We start from the raw sequence: 21,181 nt of genomic DNA on the forward strand, positions 1-21,181 counted from the left end.
TTTAATCTTTCTTTTGGTGTCCCTTTCAGCATTTAATCTGAGGCAAGAGCTTCGTTTGCGTCATCCTTGGCATGGCTCTGGTGCAGATGGAGGATTTAGTTGCAGAGAGCCTTGATAAAGGATGAGGCAGAAAATGCAACATCTGTTAAAACCTTCTCCCCGTGTTCTTGAATAACTTAGGTCACAATGTATATGGCCACCTGCCCATCATCCATCCTTTGGGGGGGGGAAAGACAATTTTTAACCACTCGATCCTCTTTCATTCTACGCTCTCATTCTGGTTTTATAATTTTTCTTTACACTTTATACTGTTGTGCTTTTTTCTTACATTTCCTGTTAGGTTATAATTCTGCCTCCCATTCAACCTCATTCTCACACTGTGGTGGGGGGGGGGATGCAATGGTGTGTTGTGTACTTAATATACTAAATATTCAATAATTAAAATTAACATTAGCAAAGGCACATGATGCAAGAAAGCAAGCTTAAAACACCCTTATTTCACCCATTCACTCACTCCAAATGTTTGTCAAGTTCTGCCTTGAATCTATTTAAGCTATCAACTTCTACAACGACAGATGGAAGTTTGTTCCAGCAATCAACCACCCGCTGGCTAAAGGCAAACTTCCGCATATCTATCCTACAACCGTCTTTCCTCAATTTGAATTTATGCCCTCTCAGGCGATTATTCTGAGCCAGAGGAAGAATCCCATCAGCATTGAGCATGCTCAAACCATTCAAGGCTTTATACACCTCAATCAGATCACCTCGCAGGTGCCAAGTCTCCAGACACTGTAATTTGCAAAACTTTAAGCCTTTTTTTTTTTTTTTTTTTAATCAAAAAAAAAAAAATCTTGCATGTGTTGCGGGAAGCATCAGAAGTCCAAAATGTTGGGCAAAATTAATTTAGATTGGCGATTTTAGATTATGTGGGTCGTGTTCACGTTGCTGTCAGATAGAGTGGGGTGAAGGCTGAAGACTGAGTGGAGATGGACAGAAATATAAAGCCGGAAGGAAGGCAACTTTACAATGGGACATACCCATGCCCCACCATAGGGAAGAAATAGGGTGGCAGGGGACAGCAAACTGTCCCCTCCCTGCCAGGAAGAGGTGAGACAGTGAGCCAGACATGGGAGCTGGCTCAGGTTGCCAATGTGGCCTGTGTGCATGAGTAGGAGCAAACCAGACTGCAGGGTCAGGTCCGCACCATACAGAAAAACTTGAGGCCCAGCAGAGGTGATCCAATGTTGGTTTGACTGAATAGGTTTGATTGATTGATTGATTGATTGATTGATTGATTTGGTAGTTGTTGGCGCATCGGCTTCTGTGGCCATATTGCACCTCGAAAGGTTTTTTGCAGTACTTTGATCCAAGCCCGAGGCGGGAATCGAACCCGCGACCTTTGGGTTGCCGGGTAGGTACTTTACCCACTCGGCTAGCCCGGTCGGCTGACTGAATAGGTTGTGCAAAATGTCATAGTTGGGAGTCGCTCATGGGACTGTTGTCCCGTCCGGTAGTCAATGTTCTGGGAAGTGGAGTTTTATCACTTCTTGGAAGAGTTCCAGTTTTGTCCTGCATGACGGATCAAGCAGTCAAACCTCAACGTCTGGTTGGGGGTCTCTGAGAAGCTTTGTTTGACATATCTATTCAAGGTTTGCAGTGGAATGGTCAATCATCTAGCATACAGGTTCTGGGCAAACTTGGTGAATGCTATATATGAGGCTTCGTCTTCCAGTAAGTAGTGTTCCCAGTTTTTTGGGATTAAGGCGCACTTGGATGATTAATTCAACATGAAGATCTTCCTAAAGTTTGCAGTCATGCATCTGGTGTCCCCAGGTCTCCACAGAGCCACATGCACACATTGGGTTGTTTTCGAGTCCGAGAAGGTGTAATTTGTGGCGGATCGCTCCGTGTCCTGTTAGGAGATATGTGCTGTACAATCCAGGGCAAAGCCATGCCAGATACTGTGGGTATATTTGCTGTAGATCGGGGAGGAACCTCCGTGTGACTTCCCCTTTTGTGGAGGTCTTCCAGCGCTGCTGCCATATTGATCGCAAATAGATCTGGAGTCTTTTCTTCTCCACTGTCCGATTTGCAGTTGGGTCTGAGGTGTGATCCTGGAAGGTAGTTGGATTATGCATGTTCGTTATGCATGTTACATGCAGCATGTAAGCTGCTGTAACATGCATAACGAATCACTTCAAGATCAAGAGGGAGGGTCCCGGGGAGTATTTGCAGCGCATGAGTACCACTGTCGGTGTGGTACCACAGAATTGATACCACAGTTGATAACATTGACAAATGAAAAGCACTACATATGGGGCACAAATTCCCAGAGTTGATACTCTGGGATTACTGCTTCCCATATGTAGTACTTTACATTTGTGAATGTTAAACTTCATTTGCCACCTCTCAGCACATCTGAGAGGTGGCAAATGAAGATCTAGATCCTGTTGCAGTAGTGTCATTAACATCCCTGCCAACCTTTGTATCGTCTGCAAACTGTAACGTCTGATATGCCATCATCAATATCATTTATAAACACAGAAAACAACAATGGACCCAACACTGAACCCTGAGGGACTCCACTAATAACATTAATCCACGAAGAGCAGTGTCCACTGATTACCACTCTGTCTTCTCCCACTCAACCATCCCTTAATCCATAGCAGCAATTTGCCTCCAATGTCACACTGCTCCAATTTGTGCAGCAGTCTTCCATGTGCAACAGTATCAAAGGCTTTTCTAAGATCCAAATATATGATATCAAGGTTATTCTTTGCATCCAGTTCCTTTGTGACTACATCATAGTATCCAATCAAATTAGTCAGACAAGACTTCCCCATAACAAACCCATGCTGTGTCCGGGCTATAACTTAAGTCTTGTCTAGATGATCCTGCAATGTTTTTTTAATCAGTGCCTCCATTAATTTCCCTGGAACAGAAGTTAAACTAACAGGTTTGTAATTACCCGTGTCTTCCTTTGTGGATTGGGGTCACACATTTGCACATTTCCAGTCCAGAGAAGCTCTCATAATTATGGCTAAGGGTTTGCTTACTTCCTTTGCCACATCCTTTAATATAACTGGATAGATTCCATCCACCCCAGGTGCCTTTCTTGTGTTTATCTTCAAGAATTTCTCCTCCACTTTACTCTCAGTTATTACATGATTATCTAGCTTACTGCCAGAGTTGAATACACCTCTGGAATTCCTCTCCCTGAATAACTCCTCATGTGTGAATGTCGATGCAAAATATTCATTTAGTTTGTTAGCTACCTGAGCCGGATCATCAACAGTTGAACCATCAATATCAAGTGGACCAATCTGATTCATCCCCTTCCTTCTAGAGTTTACATAAGTAAAGAACTCTTTGCTGTTTTTCTTTGCATCCTCTGCCAAAGATTTCTCGTAATCTGCCTTCGCCTGCCTAACGTCCTTTGTAACTTGGTTACAGACCAGCTTATATCTATCATAGGTTTCTGTGTCACATGTTAATTTATATGTATCCCATGCATTTTTCTTCTCTGTCACATATATGAAAAGCCTAGTAGCTTCCAAGATTAATTCTTTGAATGCTTCCCATTTTGAATTTCCTGTTGGTAACATCATCAGTTGGTTCCACCATATAGAATTTAAATACGGTCTCAGACCACCGCAGTCACCTTTACGAAAGCAAAAAACCCTTTCTTTTACCCTTGATTGTAGTTACCTCTGAGTAAATCCCACTTCAGCACACTGTGAGCAATCTGCAGAATTGCTCACAGCACACTGTGATCAATTCAGCACAATCCACAGATAAAGCAACCACCTAGTGGTTCCTTTATCTGCAGATTCTTGATGCATGAGGAATCAATACTGATAATCAGATCAAGAGTATTACTCCCTCTAGTTGCCTCCCGAATATGCTGTTGTAGAAAACAATCATCTAATAAATCCACAAAAGCCTTGCTAGTGTGTGAGTGACCAATCCACAAATTAGCATTAGTAGAGGCATTTGATGCAAGAAAGCAAGCTTATGCAGCATCAGCCAAAAAAAAAAAAAAAAAAAAACCACTTCCACTTCACCCCTCTGTTCGTTCCAAATACCTGTCCAGCTGAGCCTTAAACTTATTTAGGCTATCAACTTCCATGACAAGGGATGGAAGTCTGTTCCATCAACCAACCACCCGCTGGCTAAAGGCAAATTTCCGCACGTCTATCCTACATCTGTCTTTCCAGTCAATATCCAGGAAATTAAAATCCCCCATTATAAGACACTAATTTACTGGCCCACTATTTCTTTGCACAATTGCTCATTATACTCATCAGATTCATTAGGCCTATAACACACACCTACTCTCATTTTACCTTTCCCAGTGCTTATGTCACACCAAACAGACTCAACATTGCATTGTCCACCAACATCAATTGGAAAATTTCTTAGATTTTATGTGTTTCTTTACTAACAGCATAATCCCTCCTCCCTTCCTGTCCTGTCTATCCTTTCTGTATACATTGTATTCCCCAAATTCCAGTTCCGCACTGCTTATGTCTGTGTGACACCATGTCTCTGATATCCCAACAATATCTGCCTTTGTTGTCCTGACTAGCACTTCAAGCTTATCGAATTTATTAACTATACTCCTAGCAATGGTGTACATGCAAGCATACATGCACCTGTTTCTACTCTTAGTTACCCTAACACAGCCCATGTATTTACTTTTTCCACTATGACTCCCAGCTTTCCTGGAAATTCCCATTGCCTTGCTTTTCCAGGCTGCTGCTCAATTGCATTTCAATAGAAGTAGTGAAGAATCACTTTTACCTTTGCCAGCGGCTACTGTTAATCTATTAGTCCGTGTACCCCCACCAAGCCAGCACTTTTCCGACCCACCTAACTCTGCCTCGATAGCATCAGCAAATTTCTTGCACCCTTTCTATTTAAGTGTATTCAATCCCTGTAGAATTTGATTTTGATTTGATTTGGGTTTTATTGGCGCATAAGCAACTTGGGCTATAATGCGCCATCCCTGTAGAAGCAATCTCTCCTGTTAACAAACACAGACCAGGCTCAGAAAAATTCTACCTTTGCCCCTGGCAGACATACCCTGGTTCTGTTCCATCTATCCTTTTTGCACAATACATTCCCCATTTCCTTAACAATAGAGTCACCTATAACAACTAGTTCCTTTGGGAGCAGCGCATTCTACCTTGGTGGTTGCCGCTGTGTTGCGCGATGTTCAAGTGCAAGCTCTGGCATTGATGTAGGCAGCTGAGAGCTTGATGGGCCCCCTCAATTTAAATCCTTCGATGGCATCCACCCCGTCCTTCAAGCTCTCATATAAGCCTATAACAACATCGAGTTTGCACTTGATTTCCTTGCACTCCTCATCACGCACACACACACAAACACATTCCCCTTGGCAATATCATGTCCCATTCCTGATTGCTCGACAAACATCAAACAAGCAGTGCATTTCAATAGACTGTGATTCAGAGGACAGCTGCCACACTCAGTTCTCCCCTGAGCCACAGCACTTCCACTAGTTTGAGCCTTTTGCTTTGCTGCTCTGATCTGAGTCATGATTTCTATTAAGTTCAATAAAATTCCAATACAGAATGTAACCCTAAACCTATATCCCAATGCAGTTATAACACTATATGTATTTCGGTATCGAATATATCTCCGAGTTATTATATGACTTTCTTATCCCCTGTCAACTTATGTATTAATTTATGATGTTACATTTGTAATAACTAGGTCGCTATATTTACTTAGTTAAAAAAGTACAATTCAATTGACAATGAAATTTAATAAGATTAATCAATTTTATTGATACTACTATACTCGCTATCTAGTTTTCCGTTAAACCTTACACTAGCACACATTGTATCGTTTAACAATGGTGGCAAGTTACGAACAGTTAATCTACGGACACAAGGTATTATTTACTTTTCAAATTGCACTACCTAAATTCAAAATAAACCATGGAGCTTGGCTAGGTCTATAAGCTACTTATAGAAAATAATTTAATCTAACAATTAAGTCAATAAAGCTGCTAAGTATAATTAAAAACTTTGTTTGCGGGAGCTGCAAAACCTGTCCATACATGGATTTGATACCCTTACCGATACTAAGTAATAACCTACAAAATCTCTATCTAAATTCAATTTAAACTAAAGTATTGTTACTAGGAATATAAAGCAACTCACATTAAGTGGCTAAAGACTAAATATATTGTTAACTATGTATTCTTGCAGTCAATTTCATTCAATCCTTCACTCACTCCCATTTACCATAACACTCACTCTCTCTCTTGCTCCCTTACTGAGTCACTTTCTCACCAAAATTAACAATCCTTTTACAACAATTCTTATTTCACTCTATCATTCAGTGTCCAGTTCATTCACTCAGTCTTTCATTCTTTCCTGTCATTCATTCTACATTGCATCCTCTTGAAACTAGCTTACTAATATTTTTCGGCTAAGCTGCTTCCCTGGCTGCCTGTACATCTCCCTCCCCCTACATGTTTATTTGTTTGGTGTGGACCTCCAGGTTCCCAAACTAGGGGCAGGGTAAACCTGGAGAGCCCTAGTCAAATTTGGGTATCTGTCAGGGAGCTGATACAGCTACCCTCTCAGCTTAAAAGGTCATCATGTGGGTGGGACTTTGGTTATCGAATGTTGTTTTGCTGTGTGGGCTATAAGGCCCCCCACAGTGAAATTGATTGATTGATTGAATCTGAATTGAATTTGAATTTTTGATGGTGGTTGTTGAGAGCCTGAAGGAATTTATGTAGGTTTACTGTACCATGGTTCCTTGGGGCTCTCAACAACCACTACGAAAAAATTAAATTCAAAATAGAAATAGAAAATAACGGCAACCTTCCTTTCCTGGATATCCTGTTCCAAAGAAAACCTACAGGGCTACATATGGAAGTTTACAAGCAAGACCACTGATACTGGTATCATATTAAACCACAAATTCTGCCATCCTTTCTCCACAAAAATTGGGTGTTCTAAAGTCTTTCATCCTAAGGGCTTACAAAATTTACAACAGGAGCTACAAACAATAACCAGGCTTACCATGAAGAACGGATTTCTTATACACATTATCAACGAAGTCATAAGAGAAACCTCCAAGACCATCACACAACCCCAACCCAGCAAGGACAGAAGAGCCTCCATATGTATGCCGTACATACCGTGGCAGCACTAAAAGAGCTAAAGAAGCCAGGAAATTTGATATCTTCACCTTTTTCAAAAGTTCAGCCTCCATCAAGCAGATCTTGAAAAAACAGCAGTCCAACAATCCTAGAGGTCCTATCTATAAAATAGACTGTAGGTGAGGGGACACACATATAGGTGTCATACAGACATACACAATGCAGAATCAAAGAGAACAAAAAAGGATTTTTTTTTTCTTTTCTTTTTTTTTGTTAGTAGTTGGCGCATCGGCTTCTGTGGCCATATTGCACCTCCCAAGGTTTTTGCATTTTCTACACTGATCCAAGCCCGAGGTGGGATTCGAACCCACAACGTTTGGATTGCCAGGCAGCCACTTTACCCACCCCACTAGCTCGGTCGGCCAAAAAAGATGTACAATATGGTAGAGTTTTAAAGTCCAACACAGCCCTCCATGCCTTCCAATGTGGTGACATTTGGGATTTCAAGAACACGAGAATCCTTTCTACAGATAAGAAATACTACAGAAGAAAATTCAGAGATGAAGCCTTCCTCATAAAAATGTTTGGAGCCTCAGCAATAAATAGAAAACAGGGAATCAAGTTCAACCAGCAATATTTTCATCTTTTTAATAAGAAAACAGAAGAAATAAAGAATCAGGAAAAGAAAACAAGTCAGTCATCCAGAAGAATAGCCCACATACAACCCCTTCAAAACCACTAGAACCATCCTACACACCTAAACCTTATGTCCAGAATAGGAGAGTAAAAAGGTCACCTCAGGATTCCACTTCACAACAACTCCAGTTCTAGGATACAAAACTTGGCACAATTCTATTGGCTATTGGAATTAATCCCTCACCTATAAATTAACTGCTGGCAGCACCTCTTGCCTGTAAGCACTTCAGGTTTCTGGGAGCATCCAGGAGTCTGTCAGCAGGTAAGAATTCAATCTCTTTGTATTTATCTAATATCTGGTTTTTATTGTTAACAATATCCAAACCATAATATTCATAATTGAAATTGTAATATTGGTAATTGTATTCAAATTTGTAACCCTTTATTTTTGTTCCCCTAATGGCATGGTCTGATGATGGGTATCGGTAACATACCTAAAACATTACCTTAATGTACAGTAGTTTAGGTGAATAGATGAATAAACTATATTATTAATGTCACGTGTTGTAAGAGTGGTATTAAATATAATAATAATCTTAATAGAAAACAACCACGTAACGTCCTTCCCTAACTATATTAGATCTTAGACGGTATTATCCAGACTGAGAGTGGGGATTACTCCCTTGCCCAGATTGACATCATGGAAGAAAATATTGATTATGACAATAGAACTATCCAACCTATCCAATATCAATATAGTGAACCTCTGTTCACTACACAAAAATTAGAAATAGCACTATCTAAAACCAAAAACAATAAATGCCCAGGTTTTGACCTCTTAGAGATTGAAATCTTCAACAAATTAGCTGAAATAGCACCAAACAAACTAATATAACAATTTTATATATTAGATATATAAACAAATGCCTAACAGAGGTAACAGTCCCTAAAATTTGGAAAAAAGCAATCTTAAGTTTAATCTTGAAAAACCCCCTACTGATTCCAAATCATACAAGACCAATAACCCTACTCAATGTAATAGGGGAAATATATAAAAGACTAATATACAACGGATTATCTCAGCACTATACGGAAGCAGGGTTACATTTTAACAATCAGTATGGTTTATGGTTTTAAGCAGGGCAACACAACGGAGGATGCCATACATCACCTACTGACAACAGTCAAAAACACATAAGAGAAATATATCTTGGCAATTTCTGACTCACCCTGGTGGCCTAGTATCCTTAGGAGACTCTGCCAGGCAAATGACATACAATCTCTGCAAGGTAATAAACAGCTACCTTAAAGACGGAAGTCTCAGTACACACAAGGTTCCATAAGATTAGTATTATCAATGGCCACACAGTGCAAGGAAGCCTGTGGCTTATTGTGCACCAGCCAAAAAAAAAAAAACAATAAATAATAAAAAATTAAAATAAGAAAATTTTAAAAATATAATTAATAAGAGAAAACGAAAAAGACAACCTATGCGTTTCCCTCCTCCAGTAGGTAACTATCGAGCTGACCTTTGAATTACCCCAAACTGCCAGCCTCTGCCACCCATGTAGGTAACTTATTCCAATGATTCTAGAACTAGGAGCCATAAATAAAACTTCTGCAATCCAGTCTAAACATCTTCCCATGCAGCAGAAACAGTACATCTATGAGACAGTGAGTGGAGAGAGACTGTTAGAGAGGAGTCATTAATTAACCTAATAAAGAGCTTGGCAACAAGACATCTTAGAAGGGACCTGAATGAAGTATATAAGGCTTTGAGAGGGGTTAGGAAAATGAATGAAGGTGAAATTTTCCTTGTTCCAGAAGCAGGGAACATAAATTCAAATTATAAGGAAAAGGGACTGTAGGATGTTTTCTTTTAGCCAGCAAGCTGACTACTGGAACAAATTGCCTCTACAGCTAGTCAAGGCTGATAGTTTGAAGAAATTAAAAAGTCAACTGGATAGTTGCCTCTGTGAAGAGAGAGGGAAGCACAATTTTTATTTTCTTATTTTTTTTTCTTTTTTATGCCCTAGTAGTATTTAAAAAGTCTGTTGATTGTTTTTTAACCTCTGCACTAATAATGAAAAACTTTCTAAAGGCTAACATAGAACAAATGACAAAAAATTATGAATAATGTTATTATTAATATATAAAAGATGGGGGGGGAGTAAACTGTGATGTCTTCATGGTTGTTATATTTAGGTGGCACCTGTGACCTGTCTGTCTATATAATTAATGTGTTAGGTACTATTATTCACTCTGTTCCTAAATACATTATAAATTGGGGGAGAGAAAAAGCATGAGCATTTAAATGTAAACATGACAGGTATCCAACTGAGCTGAGTGCATGTGCTATCGCAAAATATATTCCTATGATCACAGAACATATTCTCTTATTGGTAAAATTTTATTAGTCTCTTAATTTGTGAATTATTTACAATCATTTAATTATCAAATAAAAGTCATATGCTACACTGTTCAATTCCAATCATGGGAAGATATTTCTTTACAGTAAAGCCCAAAGGATTAAGTTTTTTTTTTTAACAAGGCTTGGGCTTATGTTCAACTTAGAAACAAATGTGGTAATACATGGTTCTGCTTAAGTAACTAACATATGTTGGGATATCAGAGATGTGGCGTCACACAGATATAAGGAATGCAGAACTGGAATTTGGGGAGTAAGGATAGACAGAAAGGATAGACATGATAGGAAGGGAGGAGGGGTTATGCTATTAGTTAAGAAACACAAAATCCAAGGAAGTGAAGCCAGTCGACATCACTGGACAGTGAAGTGTCGAGTAATCTTGGTGTGACATAAGCATTGGGAGATCAAAATTGAGAGTAGGAGTGTGCTATAGGCCTAATGACTCTGATGAGTATAATAAGAAACTGTACAGAGAAATAGAGTGGGCCAGTAAATCATAGTCTTATAATGGGGAATTTTAATTTCCCAGATATTGACTGGAATGTGTGGGTTGGTCACTCACACACCAGCAAGGCTTTTGTGGATTTATTGGATGATTGTTTTCTACATCAGCATGTTTGGGAGGCAACTAGAGGGAGAAATACTCTTGATCTGATTATCAGTAGTGATTCTTCATGCATTATGAATCTGAAGATAAAGGAACCACTAGGTGACAGGATCACAGTGTGCTCAATGGGATTTACTCAAAGAGGTAACTACCATCAGGGGTAAAGGGAAGGGTTTTTGCTTTCGTAAAGGCAACTACGATGGACTGAGACAGTATTTAAATTCTATACAGTGGGACCAACTGATGATGTTACCAACAGCAAATTCAAAATGGAAAGCATTCAAAGAACTTATCTTGGACGCCGCTAGGCTTTACATACCAACTAAGAAATATTGTTAAAGGTTTAGGCCTAAATGGATGTCAGATGAACTAATGAGACATATGGCAGAGAAGAAAAATGCATGAGATACATAAAAATTAACATGTGACACAGAAGCCTATGATAGATATAAGCTGCTCAGTTACAAAGGAGGTTAGGCAGGCAAAGGTAGATTACGAGAAATCTTTGGCAAAGGATGCAAAGAAAAATAGCATAGAGTTCTTTACTTATGTAAACTCTATAAGGAAGGGGATGAATCAGATTGGTCCACTTAATATCGATGGTTAAACTGTTGATGATCCTGCTCAGGTAGCTAACAAACTAAATGAATATTTTGCATCAACATTCACACATGAGGAGTTATTCAGCGAGGGGAATGCCAGAGGTGTATTCAACTCTGGCAGTAACCTAGATAATCTTGTAATAACAGAGTAAAGTGGAGGAGAAATTGTTGAAGATAAACACAAGAAAGGCACCCGGGGTGGATGGGATCTATCCAGTTATATTAAAGGAGGCAGCAAAGGAAGTAAGCAAACCCTTAGCCATAATTATGAGAGCTCCCTTGGACTCAGGGGAGGTACCCATAGACTGGAATTGTGCAAATGTGACCCCAATTCACAAAGGAGGATCAAAGGCTGACATAAGTAATTATAGACCTGTGAGTTTAATTTCTGTTCCAGGAAAATTAATGGAGAACTGATTAAAGAAGCACTGCAGGATCATCTAGACAAGACTTCAGTTATAGCTCTGACACAGCATGGTTTTGTTAAGGGAATGTTTTGCCTGACCAATTTGATTGGATACTATGATGCTGTCACAAAAGAACTGGATGCAGGGAATAACTTTGATATTATATACTTGGATCTTAGAAAGGCTTTTGATACTGTTGCACATGGAAGACTGCTGCATAAATTGGAGCAGTGTGGTATTGGAGGCAAATTGCTGCTATGGATAAAGGGATAGTTGAGGGAGAGAAGACAGAGTGGTAATCAATGGACACTGCTCATCGTGGACTAATGTTATTAGTGGAGTCCCTCAGGATTCAGTGTTGGGTCCATTATTGTTTTCTGTATTTATAAATGATATTGATGATGGTATATCAGGCTTAATGTCCAAATTTGCAAACGATACAAAGGTTGGCAGGGTTGTTAAGGACACTACCAACGCTATGCTGCTGCAACAGCATCTGGAAAGGTTGAGCAGATGAAGTTTAACATTGAAAAATGTAAAGTACTACATATGGGAAACAGCAACCCCAGAGCAATGTATCAACTCTGTTGTACTACACTGACAGTGGTAGAGAATGAAAAGGACCTGGGGGTAATTGTGCAGGCAGATACAACGTTCTCTGAGCAGTGCAGACAAGCTGCAGGAGTAGCTCATGGTGTCTTGTCAATGATATACAGGAATTTTTCTAGCAGGGTTAAGGAGGTGATTATTCCCTTGTACAAGGCAATGGTCAGGCCACACTTTGAGTACTGTATACAGGTCTGGAGGCCTCATTTCAAGAAGGATGTAGAGCTGCTGGAACGAGTACAGAGAAGGGCAACAAGATTAGTGAATGGAACAAACAGTTGCTCTTACAAAGAAAGACTTAAATTTTGCAAATTACAGTGTGTGGAGACTAGGCACCGGCGAGGTGATCTGATAGAGGTGTATAAAGCCTTGAATGGTTTGAACATGCTCAATGCCAACGGGATTCTTCCTCTTCTTCAGAATAATCACCTGAGAGGGCATAAATTCAGATTGTGGAAAGATAGATGTAGGATAGATGTGTGGAATTTTGCCTTTAGCCAGCAGGTAGTTGGTTGGTGGAACAGATTTCCATCCCTTGTTGTGGAAGTTGATAGTCTAAATAAATTTTAAGGCTCAGTTGGACAGGTATTTCGAACGAATGGAGGGATGAAATGGAAGTGTGTTTTTTTTTTTTTTTTTTTTTTGGCTGATGCTGCATAAGCTTGCTTTCTTGCATCATATTCCTCTACTAATGTTAATATTTTTAAATTGCATAGCATCATCAGAAAAAGCAAATCCACAATACATTTATCTTCGTATACATATAACTTCAACCCTTTGAATCTGTACACATTTTCCCGATCCAACTGATGAAACCAAAAAGTGTACACTATACTACAGTTGATTTCAAACACTGGGAAACTGAAAAATTAAATCCATATCAGCCTTGGATTTAATTCTCTCCCCTCTTTTTCTGAGGGCCCTAGTACAATTTTTATTTCAGCATTATACCATGATCTACATGATCTACCTTGAGAATAAGGTGATTTTTAATCACCTTATTCTCAAGTCTAATTACATACACTGTTAAAGTGCTCTAGCAACCTAAAAATAATTTATTAAATATTCCTAATGGACTATTGCAAAATATTTAATTCCACTACCTGACAATTTTTTTTTCATACCTCTGGAACGAAACTTGGTTATTCTAAACAGAATTAATGTCCTGATTATGAAAATATCAATCTTTTACTTCTGTCGTGTCTACATCAAAGGATTTACGCATTTTTTAAATTCCTTGTTTTTATACAATACAGTAATACCCCGAAGTTACGCGATAGGTGGGTCCGACGAAAATCGCGTAAGTCGAATTCGCGTAAGTCGGGGTACAACTTTGCATATAAATACATATAAATTTTGCTTAATTGGGACCAAGGACTAACAAAAACACTAGTTTAGAAGAAAAATATTAATAAAATTGCAGTTCTTTATACATATTAATACAAAATATGTATTAAAAAAACAAATGACTTACGTAAAAAAGTTATTTCGATGTCGATGGCTTCATAAAATCTAACAAATTCGTCTGACGACACAGCGCCTTTTTTTCACGCAGAATTTCTTCGTAGCAAGCTAATAATTTTTTTATTCCTTTCTTTGTAGCTATAACGCGTTCTTCGTTGGAGTCTATGTTTTCTAAAATTTTTAAGCCTTTTACAATTGAGCCCTTTTCAATTTTCAACCTGTCAAGTTTGCAATTGTCATGTGCTTTTCGCCGTTGCTTCATTTAGGCCTGTAGCACGTGCAATATCACATGGGCTTTCATTTCGCTCAAAGCGTTTCACAATTTCATATTTTTTCTCTATCGACAGAGGCGGACTGGCCATAAGCCTTACCGGGGAAACCCCGGTGGCCGGTGTGATTTTGGCCATAAACCATAGTATGAGGCCACTATAAATTTTCCCGGGTAAGAATTTTTGACCAAGTCCGCCTCTGTTTATCGATAATTGCTTTTCTTTTTCTCTCTGAATCTGCAGTGTCTTCACCAGGACGCTTCCTTTTCACACCTTTTAAGTATTTTACTCATTTTTAGGGAATAAAGCACAATTACAAAATGAGGAGGCACGCTTGATACGCATAAACAAAGCTGCGCGCATGTAGCAACTGAATAAACAACACCATAAAGGCAGAGATACACTATTAACACCTCACATTTCTAGGGGTTACTACCATAAAACAATAAAAATCCAGTTGCGTTTCTGCTAGTGAAATCTGTTATAAACTGGTAGTAAACTCGATCTAATTGCATTTGCGATGATACCGATAGCTGGAATTGTGTTATTTTTTACATTATTATGGTGAAATGTGTTTCCCCTTCACTGATATAAAAAACATAAAAGCAGCAAAGTTGAATTTTGTTCATATTTCGCTCTCATTCTCCGCCGTCGCACCGTATATCGATAACATATGAAAAACGACCTTGAAGATAGTGTGCGGCAGCGTTGCCAAACGAAAAAATCAAGAACCGCGTAACTCCGAGTTCGCGTAAGTCGGGGTATTACTGTATATACATGGTTGTAATGTATATATATATATATATACACATTTTATACATGGTTGTAATTATTACACACAATATGTTACTTAGACATGTTTCCCACTCAATGATTTCATTTTTTACTCCAGATTGCTTTCCCATTTAAGGAACCAACAGTAATCTCCCATCATGGCAGAGTCCCAGCGACCTTGGTATCGTTTTTCTATTGCAGATACGTCCTGGTGGAAGTGCTCTCCTTGTTCATCACTGACATTTGCTAAGTTTTCAGGAAAGAAATCCAGATGGGAATGAAGGAAATGCATTTTCAATGACATTCAGCATCACGTTCTTATAACATTTCAGCAAGTTTGTCACCAGTTGCTCATAGTTCTCTTCTTTTCTATTTCTGAGGAATCCGTGTACCACAGCCTTGAAAGATCTCCATGCAACCAGTTCAACATCATTGAGGTTTCTTTGAAATTCTTCATCTATTAGGAGCTTTCTTATTTGAAAACCTATGAAGATTCTTTCCTTCAGTTTGCACGAGATAAAATTGTAAACATTTTCAGTAAATATGTAAATCCTCTGCTTTCTTTATCCAGTCCCTTAGTGAAATTCTTAATCAGTCCAAGCAATGTGTAAAGGGGAAGAAAAACCTTTTGTGGATCAACCAATGGAACATACTTTACATTGCTTTTGCCAGAAATATATTCATTTCTCTTGTCCCAGTGTTGTACGACGTAGTGTTTGGCTGTTGCACAACTATCCCACAAACACTGGAAACAACAGTATTTAGTGAAACCACCTTGCAACCCAACAAGCAGTCCAATCCCTTTGAGATCACCACAAATATTCCAATCATAGTCATTGTAACATATAGCAGCAAGAATCTGGGACATACTATTGTAAATTTCTTTCAGTCCAACAGCATGAACAAGAGGAATTGATGATAAAGTATTTCCATTATGAAGCAATACTGTTTTCAAACAGCTTTGACGCATCAATGAACAAACACCATTCAGAGGTATTGTGATCAATGTTCAGTTCGCGCATAAGACCAACGACGTCTTTGCAGACACGTTTTACATTGCTAAATATCTTGAAAACTCTTAATTTCGCTTATGATATATTGTAATGTTTGTACCTTCGGCAAGTAAGTTCCACTGCTGTAGTCTGGATCTGAGTAATTCAGCCTTCTCTTTGGGGAAACCCAAATCTGTGACCAAGTCGCTTAATTCTTCTTATTCAATGTAGTTTGGGGCATTTTCTTTTTCTGGCTCGTAGTCCAGATCATGTGAAGTGCATGGTTCCGCGACATCTGGTAAAACGATTTCTTCTGTACCTTCACTACTCCCAATACACCAAGATTTTGGTGGCATAGGTACTGGCTATTATGGATATTAGAGCTGGAAAATGAATTAGAAAATGTGAATTGGAATATCATCGGTTTGGTTGAAACAAGAAGAAGAAATGAATCACTTATAAGGTTATCAAGTGGAAATCTGCTGTACACCAATGGAAACAGTGAAAGGAGTGAAGGTGGAGTTGGGTTTCTGGTCCATAAAGATTTTAAAAACAACATTTTGGAATTCAAAAGTACATCACCAAGGGTGTCAAGACTAATACTCAAGATTTCTAAGAGGTACAAGCTAAAGATTATAATGATTTATGCACCAACATCGAGCCATGATGATGAAGAGGTTGAAGAAATGTACACTGAAATTGAGTCTTCTAGATGAGCAGAAAACCCACTACACTATTATTATGGGGGACTTCAATGCTAAGGTTGGAAAAAGGCAAAACAGCGCAGAAAGAGGAACTACAGGAAATTTTGGAATTGGTGAAAGAAATAAAAGAGGTGAAAGACTTGTGGAATTTGCAGAATCTCAAGGAATGTCAGTAATGAACACTTTTTTCAAGAAAAGGGTGAACAGAAACTAGACATGGAAGAGTCCAAATGGATTAACAACTAATGAAATCGACTTCATCCTCACTAACAGAAGATATATTGTGAATGATGTTACCGTCCTGAATAAGGTAAATGTTGGAACTGATCACAGAATGGTAAGATGTACACTTGATATAGATGTAGGAAAGGAAAGGAAAAAACTGACTCGAGTAGATAATACAAAGATCTTTGAGATAACAGAGGAGGAGAAAAAGCAGTATGTACTGGAACTTAAGAACAAGTTTGAGCTTCTGCAGACTGCTCAGGACCAAGATATCGACCAGGAATATTACAACCTTCTGAAAGTGATAAAGCCCAAGAAACCTATAGGGAAACAGAAATCCAAAGAAGAAAAAATTAGTCAAGAAGCACTTGTCATGATCAACCAAAGACGACAAATGAAGAGCAAGAAAAACACTGACAGGGAGAAAATTGAGTATACTGAGTTATGCAAAGCCATTAGAAAGAGACTCAGAGAGGACATAAGAAGATTTAACACAAGAAAAGTAGAACAAGCATTAAGGGAAAACAAAGGATTGAAATCAGCAGCCATGAGCAGTAATACAGAAAGACAAATGATACTGGACAAATGATACTGAAACTGAAGAATAGCGATGGTGTACTTATAAACAGCAGAGAAGGCATAATTCAAATAGCAGAAGACTACTATAGAGAATTATACAAGGAGCGAGGTAATGATACCAGCAGTGGGGAAGATGGATTGCAAAGTAGCAACACATACGACATACCCGATATTCTTCCTGATGAGGTAGAACATGCATTGAAGAAAATGAAGAATCGGAAAGCCCCGGGGGAAGATGAAGTTACTGTAGAGTTGTTAAAATTGGGAGGAACAGACATAACACAAAAACTGGCAAGGCTCTTCACAAAGTGCATTAGAAAAGGTGTGATGCCTAAGCAGTGGAATAATGCAATCATAGTTTTGCTGCATAAGAAAGGATATAAATCAGAAATTGGAAATTATAGACCAATTAGCTTGTTATCCCATATCTACAAGTTGTTCACAAGGGTCATTACTAACAGATTAGAAAGAATACTTGATGAGAATCAACCGAAAGAGCAAGCTGGCTTTAGGACAGGATTCTCAACTATGGATCACCTTCACGTAATATCACAGCTAATGGAGAAAGCAAATGAATATAAAACACCATTATGCCTGGCATTTGTGGATTATGAAAAGGCATTTGACTCCATACAGCATAAGGCAATGTTTGGGGCACTGGAAAGACAAGGCATAGATACTCCATATATTGTGATTTTGAAGAAAATATGAGTGCTACATCCTTTATTAGACTAGACAAAGACAGTAGGAAATTTAAAATCAAGAAAGGAGTTCGACAAGGAGAAACAATATCTCCGAAGCAGTTTACTGCTGCCCTTGAGGAAGCTTTCAGAAGATTAGACTGGTTGCAGAAAGGAGTCAATGTGAATGGAGAGTACCTAAACCATTTACGATTTGCAGATGACATTGTGGTAAGCCACGATCCCAAAGAATTAGAGGAAAATCTTAATCAGTTATGCACAGTTAGTAAGGATTTTGGACTAAAGATGAATATGGCTAAAACAAAAGTAATGATGAACAAGTATGCCACGGAAAGGGAAATAATGATTGAAGGAGCAGTAATTGAAAAGGTGGAGTCATATACTTATCTGGGACAAGTTATTAGCTGTAATAATGATAAATGGCTGGAAGTCAAGAGAAGAATAAATTTTGGATGGATAGCATTCAGGAAATATAGTCACATACTGAAGAGCAATATCCCAGTTTGTCTGAAACGTAAAATAATGAATCAATGTATACTCCCCACCATGACTTATGGAAGTGAAACTTGGGCACTCACCAAAAGAATGGAAGAGAAGCTAAGAACTACACAGCGAAGAATGGAACGAATTATATTGGGAATCAGACTGTTAGATAAGAAGAGAAACACATGGATTAGGCAGCAAACTCAAGTAAAGGACATTCTTATCAAAACTAAAGAACTAAAATGGTCTTGGGCAGGACACATAGCTCGAAGACATGACAGATGGACTAAGAAAATAACAGAATGGTACCCAAGAGGAGCTAGAAGAAAACCTGGAAGACAAAGGCGGAGATGGATAGATTAAATTCATGAGTTTTTGAGTAGTAAATGGATGGCCAGTGCTCAAAACAGAAGGAACTGGAAAGTTGCTGGAGAGGCCTTCATCCTGCAGTGGATTGAAAATGGCTGATGATGATGAGGTACTGGCAGTTCTTTAACGTATGGCACTGGCCTAATTGCTGATGGTATATTTGGATATTTGATGCAGTGCTTGCACTTTTTGGAAATACCTTTTATTTTTGTCATGCAGAAATAGCAGTCATTGAAATGATTCTTGGGCTCGTGCTACACCATAGGGATGGCAAAGGGTAATTAATACTCTCAGCTTGCCATATAACCACAGTCTTAAGTTCATTATACAAGTAATACAACAGATATGTGGAGCCCAATTTTTTTCTTGGTCACCAATCTTTCAGCCGAAGTACAATGAATATGCAACTTTTGTGACATTGTATATTTTCTTCCTCTGGGTTTTTGGGGTTAAGTGTACACAAACATAGCAGAAGTTGTCTGGGTGATTGACGCAAGTTCTGTGCTTTGTCTTCTACATTTTAACAATGCATTAACTCAAGTTAATAGCATAGCTTAATTTTACAGTACTCACCTTTTTTTATAATCTGCAGTTGATGCTTAGGATAGGATGGATAAATTTAATTTTGAAACAGAGTTAAAATATGCCCAAGGAAATAAAAGTGCACATCTTCATCCTTGTTGTCATAGAATTTAAGGTTGAAAGTGATTAAAATTATATCTGTTAACCGAGGAGGCCAACCTGATGCCTTTGAACATGTCAAACAAAGAGAGAGAGCTTTCAAAAACTCTCGTTAAATACTTCACCAACGAAGCCCATATTTCCTTTCTAATTGGCCTCCTTGGCTTACAGATATAATTTTCAATATAATAGCGTAGCTTAATTTAATTTATTAAATTAAGCTACGCTATTATATATAGTTTTCTTAAATTCTATGACAACCAAGGACGAAGATGTGAACTTCTATTTCCTTGGGCATATCTTAACTCTGTTTCAAAATTAAATTTATCCGTACTAATCCCAATTTTTAAACTCAAATTAGTATCCATTCTATCCTAAGCATCAACTGCAGATTATAAAAAAGGTGAGTACCATAAAATTAAGCTATGCTATTAACTTGAGTCAATCTAAATTGGTATCTTAAGAAAAACAGTAAAAGCAATTGGTAAATTGCTTTTACTGTTTTTACTCAGTTTTTACTGTGTAAATTTGAACATTCTGTTCAAATTTACAACAGTAAATTTGAACAGAATGTGAATTCTGCTGGCATAGTTTATCATACACTATATATTGAACAGTTGAATGGTGTAATAAAATTAATAAAAATACTGACTTGTCTGGAAAAGTGGCTAAAATCAAAATATACTATATTGCAAGAACAGTAATGATGTGCTTGCTTAACTTTTAGCCTAATAGAATCTTTAATTGCAGCAATGATAGACATACAATTAGTCCCGTCAGGCATGGTGGTGCCAGGGGTTTAAAAATTGCATTTCAAACAGTAATGATATCTTTGTACAGAATCCAGTTTTATCTATCTATATCTTAAAACTGAGATGTGATAGGAAATTTTTATGATTGATTTTAAATTCTATATATAAACTTGACCAGAAACAACCATTGATTTGCTGGAGGTAAAAATCATGTTGGTTAGTGTTATTAACTGCATATGCAAATCATGCTGATATTTTATTTCAAATTTGTAATTTTTGCTTCTCATGAAAACAAAAGTTGTGCTAGTAGGCCTAAGCCAACTGCAAAAATAAAATATTTTATCCCTCAGACTGGATTTTGATAAAATAAACTGAATAGAAATTTTAAAAATTAAAGTCATTCTAACTTACATTTGCCTTCTGTATCCAGTGGATCATTGGCATCAGGAACATTATTTAATTCACAAGTAGTATCTTCAGAAATTTCTGTATGATCATTGATAGAGGTGGAAGTAGTACTACTACTGCAAAATGCATCAGCATTGGGATTGAGTCCTTGACTAGCAGGTTTAATCTATAAATACATAAAGGAAAAATGGTATATTTCAATTTTGCATATAAAAGATGGGGGGGGGGGGAAGAAGTAAACTGTGATGTATTCATAGTTGTTATATTTAGGTGGCACCTGTGACCTGTGTCCTTATAATGAGTGTGTTATGCGCTATTATTCATTATGTCCCTAAATAACTGACTTACAT

General features: G+C 38.1%; 1 protein-coding gene across 5 annotated transcripts in view; it reads right to left on the bottom strand.

Annotated features, from left to right (window-relative positions):
- The window catches only part of LOC150075760 (la-related protein 4-like), a 498,776-nt gene that overhangs the window by 367,300 nt on the left and 110,295 nt on the right, over positions 1–21,181 (bottom strand). For all 5 annotated transcript variants that reach the window (XM_090387140.1, XM_090387141.1, XM_090387139.1 and 2 more), the window contains one exon: positions 20,835–20,997. In XM_090387140.1, coding sequence (XP_090243266.1) covers positions 20,835–20,997 — 163 coding nt within the window. The remainder of the gene's footprint in view (positions 1–20,834; positions 20,998–21,181) is intronic.

This window comes from Mastigoproctus giganteus, chromosome 13 (genome assembly GCF_048544385.1).
Source record: "Mastigoproctus giganteus isolate SK-2022 chromosome 13, ASM4854438v1, whole genome shotgun sequence".
Lineage (NCBI taxonomy): Eukaryota > Metazoa > Arthropoda > Arachnida > Uropygi > Thelyphonidae > Mastigoproctus > Mastigoproctus giganteus.